General features: G+C 40.7%; 1 protein-coding gene across 1 annotated transcript in view; it reads left to right on the forward strand.

The window, feature by feature from the left end:
* The window catches only part of DCBLD2 (discoidin, CUB and LCCL domain containing 2), a 42206-nt gene extending 36934 nt beyond the window's left edge, over nt 1–5272 (forward strand). Inside the window, exon 15 of the mRNA XM_051780989.1 lies at nt 900–5272. Within this exon, the coding sequence (XP_051636949.1) occupies nt 900–1342 (443 nt within the window). The 3' untranslated portion in view covers nt 1343–5272. The remainder of the gene's footprint in view (nt 1–899) is intronic.
* The last annotated feature ends 2365 nt before the right edge of the window (nt 5273–7637 follow it).

Consider the following 7637-nt stretch of genomic DNA (forward strand, 5'->3'; position numbering starts at 1 on the left):
CTTTTGAGTATCATAAAAGTATGTATTGACTTGATGTGCTGTAGATAAACACTTGCCTAAGTCAATGCAGTAATTGAAAATTTCTTTACTTGTACTTGTTCTTAAACCCCAAGAACCCCAAGGGTTGAAGAACTGGTTATATTTTCATGCACTGGAAATAATGTCATCACAGTCTCTTTATGCACAAATCTGAAATGTGGCACATGGTTCCCTACACTCACAATCATCCTTGTGCTGTGGAAAAGGAGGAGTTACTGGTAATGGCACATGCCTTTTCCTGGTGGCCCAGGTATGAGAGGAAGATGACTGACTGTTCCTTTGGCTCTGTGCTTACAAGCTGATGACAGAGTTAGGCAGATATGCAGAATTACAGCTTCACTGCAGGCAGAACTGCTTTTCTCTTTTTGGCTGCTTGTCTGTTTTTACTCAGCAAGCCAGTTTTCTCACCTCCAGCTTTTGTAACTTGGATTATCTGTTGAGCTAAAACAGCTGACCACATGCAGGCTTCCTCCCTCAGAGAACAAACCCTCCACCCCAAAGACCGTTGTTATTCAAAGCAAGGAAGGATAATTTCAATTAAATCTAATTTTGCAGGGAAGAACATTTCAATAAGCTTTGTTTTCAGGCAGATTTGCAGCATGGGAAGTTTCAGCTCACCAGGAAAGTACAAACCTGAGAAACGGGGATGTTGTGGCTATCCCAGTGGCTTTAACTATTGGGTGGAAAGGAATCCTTTTCCAAAGCGGTTGGCACGGGTGGACAGAGGCGGACCGCTGGTTTGATCTAGGATAATAATAATCTCTGTGAAATATTGACAAATTGTATTTAATGTGATGGTGCTGTAAAAACCATTCCACTAAGTATGGTTTTATTTTGTTTTGTTGGGGCTTGCAACACAGAATATGCTCAGCCCCTGGTAGGGGGAATTGTCGGCACACTTCATCAGAGATCAACCTTCAAACCAGAGGAAGGAAAAGAAGCAAGTTATGCTGATCTGGACCCTTACAATTCACCCATACAAGAAGTTTACCACGCCTACGCCGAACCACTGCCTATAACTGGACCAGAGTACGCAACTCCCATAATCATGGACATGTCCAGCCATCCCAGCACACCTCTTGGCGTTCCTTCCATTTCCACCTTCAAAGCTGCAGGGAATCAAGCTCCTCCACTGGTTGGAGCTTGCAGTAAACTGTTATCTAGGACAGACAGTGCCTCATCAGCACAGGCACTGTACGACATACCAAAGGGGCAGCCGGGGCCGGGCAGCACCGACGAACTGGTGTACCAGGTACCGCAGAGCGTGGCCCATCCCACTGGGAGCAAGGATGAACTCAGTTAGCTCACGAGTAAGACAGAATGATGGCTTGTTTTTAAAAGCCAGTTCCATAAAGCTGACAGTTCCATTTTTTTTTTTTAATTCCATTGTTTTGATATTGTTAGTCTTAAATAATACAATGTTGAACCAAAAGATGTGGTATTGGAGGTTTGGGAAGACAGAAATTCTGCCTTTCCTAAAGCTGTACGTACAATTAACAGCTTGTCTCCTGCAAAACCGTGGACTTTTTTATTACTACTGTACAATTGTCTGTCAGACATGAGAGAAGAACTCTTCATGATTAGCTTCAGTAATTCATAGATGTGAATGATAAATGGGGAGAAACAATTTAAAGTACTAAAGCCAGTTCTTTCTTCCTAATGGTACTATTTCTTGGGGGGAAAAAATCCCACCCCAAACCCCAAAGCTCCTAACTTTCTAAGATCTATATGTAGGCACTGCAGCTTCTAAAATCCCTTTTTTCATATCAAATGTCTGCACAATTTTGGACTTTACCAACTACTGTCATGACTGATGGCAAAAGTACTATTAACTTTAAGACATAAAATATTTTTGTTTCTGAATTACATTATTGCAGCTTGTGTTCACAGGATGAGGAATCATCAGTTGTCTGTTCCTCTGAAGGTTCCTGCCTTTGGTTAGCCTTCCAAAACTAGAAGCTGCTGTCTCTGTGTCTTTCTGTTTCGTCTCCTTAAGCCACTCAGTCTTGTTCCTTCCTAGGGATCCAGGAGGCACAAATTCACACAAGGAAACTACATGGCAACTGCTTTTTCATTTTTCCCTCCTGAGTGAAGGCTACTCTGAATAGCATCTGCCTCCAAGTCAGACTTCCCTAATGGTCAGTGTGCAGGAAGCATCCAGGTGTTGGAGGTGACTGAATTCAGAAAGGCCCTGCCCTGCCCTCCCCCAAAGTGTCTATTGTTGTGTGTTCAGGTATGAGCTTATACAAAGAAAGATCTGTATATACTTCTGTGAGTGCTTAAGGAAGCACACAAATATTCTAATGGTGCACAGTTTGTGTTACACATGCATTTAGCACATATGGTACGTTTTAGCACAACTGACAAACTTTAGCCTTAGAGTTTTTCTTGTGATTGTTCTTATTAAAAGTATACAGGATTCCAAAACCTTTGCAAAAGAACCAGTACTGTTCCAAAGAGTGTCCATTTCAGACTTATTTAATGGAATTTGTATCCTTTGAATGTTCCAGTGTTCTCTACTATAAAAACATTGCAGTAAGTCTTCTACTGAAGTAATGTAGACTAGTTTTAGCTAGGTAATCACAAAATGAAAACAGTTTGAATACCATGTTTGCCATTTTTTATCTTGTTAAAAAAGAAAAAGCACAGCTTTCTTACCTAAGTAGTAGGGGGGCAAAAAAACCCCACAATAAAAATTCTTTATTTTTTTCCTAACAGCAGTGTTGGGAGGATGCTGAATTAATTCATACATGTGAGACCCCCTACCTAGACAGTAGCCCACTTTTATGGACTTCAGTGGTTGTGATGTAATTCAAAGCCTTGTTTACTACCCAGGTCCTTAAATAAGGTGGAGAACATTAAATCAAAAGTAAAATACTGTTCAAAGAGTGGCTGCCACCATGCCTTAATACCCAGTATGGTATCCTCACTTACCACTTGAAAAGGTGTTTGCAGAGGGGCTGTATATAAACTCTGTAACAAAAATTGCTTGTGGCCTGTTCAACATCTAAAATGTTATTATGTAGAAACACAGAATGGTCTGGGTTGGAAGGGACCTTAAAGATCATCTCATTCCAACGCCCCTGCCCTGGGCACCTCCCACTAGACCAGGTTGCTCAAGCCCCATCCAACGCGGCCTTAAACACTTACAGGGATGGGGCAGCCACAACTTCTTTGGGCAACCTGTTCCAGTGCTTGAATACCCTCACAGTAAAGAATTTCTTCCTAATATCTAACCTAAATTTCCCCTCTTTTAATTTGTACCCATTGCTCCTTGTCCTGTCACTACAGTTCCTGATGAAGAGTCCCTCTCTAGCATCCCTGTAGGCCCCATTCAGATACTGGAAGGTGCTATGAGGTCTCCACACAATCTCCTCTTCTCCAGGCTGAACAGCTCCAATTTCTCAACCTGTCTTCTTCACAGGGGAGGTGCTCCAGTGCCCCGATCAACTTTCTAGATATCTCTGGACTTGCTCCAACAGGTCCGTGTCCTTTTTATGTTGGGGGCACCAGAGCTGGACACAGTATTCCAGGCAGGGTCTTACAAGAGCAGAGCAGAGAGGGAGAATCACCTCCCTCAACTTGCTGGCCATGATCCTTTGATGCAGCCCAGGCTGTGTTTGAATTTCTGGGCTGTGAGCAAACACTGCCAGCTCATGTTGAGTTTTTCATCAGCCATCACCCCCAGGTCCTTACAGTCAGGGCTGCTCCCAGTCCTTTCTCTGCCTAACCTTTAGGTGTGCTTGGGATTGCCCCAACCCAGGTGTAGGACATTGCTTTGTTGAACTTCATGAGGTCCCACCTCTCAAGCCTGTCAAGGTCCCTCTGGATGGCATCCCTTTCCTCCAACATGTTGACTGCACCACACAGCCTGGTGTTGGCAGCAAACTTGCTGAGGGTGCACTTCAATCCATGTCACCATCAAAGATGTTGAACATATTCTGTGCTACCTTAAAGCCCAATTCTACAATTTCTGATAATTCATTCTCATTCATTGAGAATGATTTTTTTTTTAATTGTTTTTTAAGAGTTGGGTGTATAAGCCTAAATGTGAATGTAATATAAGACCCATTTGTGAAAAACAAATTCTTGACTATGATTGTACTTTTGATGTTATTGCAACTTTTCCTGCCTGACAAAGCTAGTCTGCAATCTTTGTAGTTCTGCTTAAACAGATAAGTGTTCTTATCAGCAGCAACTATGACTTTGAAATTATCTGAACTAATTTTATTTGAAAGGAGTGGGAAGTTAGTGGTTTCCATGAAGATGTGACAATACATACTTAATCAACCCAAGTTAAGAATCCTCTCCATTCTCAACCTGTACCAGTTTAGGCTTGGAAAATTACCATAAAAATAAATGGATGTGTTCGGGTCAGTAAGAATAACACACCTGGATTTAATTTTTACTGCAGGCCGGGTGTGGTAGAACCGTGGATAGTGCAGGCTAAGGTGGTGTAAGAATTACAGTTTCTTTACAGTGGGTTATTTTTTAAGCAACCATAATGCAGCTTCATTATCTGAGCAGCATTAGCTGGATGTTTTTAAGAATTTAAGCCCCTTTCCTGAAAGAATTTGGTTCCAAGCTTTGCTCCCTGCTTCAGACTTCAAACATGTTACCTGCTAGGTAGGGCTAAAAAGGTAAGTTTGAATATGTAACAGTTGGGTTTAAAATGTATGCTACAAACATTAATTTCCAAATCTAAGTTGCATGACACACCTAAGACTAGAATTCACCTGTGTACAATAAAGCAAAGGTACATTTCATGGGTCTCTCTTACATGTGAAGACGTATGGATATAAAATGTATTTCAGTCTTGTTTGGCTTGAGTATTCTCCCAGAATGTATGTTCTTACCTCAGCATGTATTGTAGTTGCTCAGTATTTGTATATGTTGCTAGAACTTAGACTGTATAAATAGTGAGGGGTTTTTATATGTATGTTAAAAAGTATTTTAAATAAATTGTACATATGTATTACTCAGTATGTTTGCAGTTAACACCTACCTTATGTCTAATTCATTTGTAGTTTGGAAATGCCAGGGCTATTTATGAGTTACCACACTACAACAGGGGTCTTTCCCTGCCTCCAAGAGTTTCTTGGCAGTAGGGATATGCAGCAACCACCCCCAGCAGGTCCTGGTCTCTGCTCGCAGTGACCACAACACCTCTGCACTGCGAGAGGAGTTGCTAGTTTTGTCTTCAACTAGACCACGGCTATTTTCCAGTTACTGAAAAAAAGCTGATGCTGCTTTTGCTTTTTCCCCTTTTTCATGTTAATTCTACTGGCACCGGAGTGCCTAATAAAAGAAGTTTGTCATAATTACTCTTCTTCTGCAAGTACAAAGTCAGCATTGGATCCTAAATGGCTTAGTCCTTTGCTGGTCAAACCGAAACATCCTTGTAACATTACAAGCAGACTTGTCTCCAGAAAATCAATGCCAGACCACCTGCAAGCAGGTTTGTAGTATCAAATTAGATGGACTAGTTTAAAAGGTAAACCTTGTTTCAACAGTAAAATAACATTGCCTTAGCTGCCCAGATCATGGAAAACTATCAGTTTTGCATTTCATGAACTAAAGAGACAAGAGAAAGAACTTTTCACAGCAGTTTTTAGGAGCAAATGAGGAATGGCTACAAGGAGAACAGAGGAGAGGGAATTTTAATTGATGACCTTTCAGAGACTGTTTTTGTAGTTTTAAGATCAAACAGCACAAGTTTCACACATACCTCTAAGAGGCAATAAAGAAAGTAATTAAGTATGATGCAAATAAACCAAAAAGGCCAGTGATATTTTGTACTCCTTCACACTTCAAAGGGACAGACTTTTAACAGTCACTTCTGCTCTACCATAGTAAGCTCAATTTAATGGAAAGATGAAAACTGGACAAACACCACTGGAAAACTCAGTACAAGTAAAAGATTTTAAACCCAGGGGGAATGTCATACAAAATAAAAAGAAACTGAACAGAAAAACTAAGAACAAAGGTTTTTTACAATTATCTACGATTATCTAGATTTCAAGTTTCACCCTTGAGACTAACAGAGGGTGTTGTTCAGATGACAGATGGGGAGAGGAGCAGGGGGACACCACCACAGCACAAGTGGCAGAGTTGAATCCTGAAGGATGGAGGGTGCAAAACCCAGGCAGCAGTGAACCCAAGCCTAAAAACCAAACTGAAGCCTGACCCATGCTGACACAGAGCTGACATCCACACCACGGGAACATGTGGGATTTGTGGCTTTAGTTGTTTCATCTTCAGTTCTCTCCTTTTTATGTTGCTCCATTTATTTTGTTTTTTTTTTTTTTTAAACTGAGAAATCTTTCCGTTCTTTAGGGGGCTCACTGTAAGTTGAGGTCCAGGGAAGTCTTATCTCAAAGCTCCACCCCACAGAGGACCTTATCACAAAGCTACAGAATTTGCATGGGAACTGAAACAGGAATGTGTAATTTATGTTCACTGCAATCTAGTAGGTAACAGTACCTTAAAAAGGAGCGCATTCAGACATGGAAACAGCACCTGTCTTGAACTGGCATGTGATGTATTGTTCAATCTCATGGCACAGCAGTGAAAATTCCTGATTCACAGGAATTAAAAACAAATTCAAGATTTTTTTTAGCTCCTTCTGTGAACACAAAATAATATATCAGAAAAAACAGCACTAACACAAACACACAAATCTATGTAGAACATCTACGATAGAATATACTCGGAATTGATTCAGGATGGCATTAGCAGAATAAGAATTAGAACATTCCCCAGACACTGAGACAAAATACTCCAAACAAGCCTCTGCTTTTTTTCTTCAGGTTTTACAATGATGATTTTGGAACAAAAGAAGAAAACAGAGAAAAAAGATTAAATCCTAAAAGAAGTTGCTAAGCCATCTATATTAAAAGGTAACTTAGTCCAACCTCTCCTTCTGCCCCAAAAGTCTGGTTCACTGGGAGCAAAAGCTTGCATTTTTCAGTAAAACTCACATGTTTTGAAACTTTAAGAGATTTCCCAGCTGCAGCTTCATGCAACAACAAAGCCTAAAAACCTCATTAGTGTAAAAAAGTGACAGAACAGGGATTCTAATTCTCAGCCCACAAAAGACCATTGTAGCTGTAATCCTGGGAAGTCATGTTCCTTCAGACAAGTGGGTAAAAAGACCTCATGATATGTCCTCAAAGAATTACTCAGCATCCTGTTTTAATACTTACCTGGCACAATATGCACCATATAAATCAGCACGCACCACATACAGTGTATTGTGTCTGATCCTACTGGATAAATCTCACTATCCTAAATTTTTCAAGACACAAAATTATTTTAGAGATTCAAACACTAATGATAGTTCATTAATCACTAGTGAAGAGCAGCTTTCCAAAATTGACAAACTTCAGGTATAACACATTCAAAAAGCAAGTTCCACTCCCATGCTCTCATCCACAGTTTCTAAGGCTTTGAATATGTAACACTTCTGATGGGGTCATTCTCTCTCCCAGCTGCAGCCAGATCCCCCATGTAATGTTAGGTCCCAATTTTGCAACTAGGACAGCTTCCACAATTGGATGGGGCAAGGTCCAGCATACTGCTGGAATAATTAGGTCTCA

Source organism: Manacus candei, unplaced genomic scaffold, assembly GCF_025592945.1.
Source record: "Manacus candei isolate 608988 ecotype Guabito, Panama unplaced genomic scaffold, ASM2559294v1 h1tg000014l, whole genome shotgun sequence".
NCBI lineage: Eukaryota > Metazoa > Chordata > Aves > Passeriformes > Pipridae > Manacus > Manacus candei.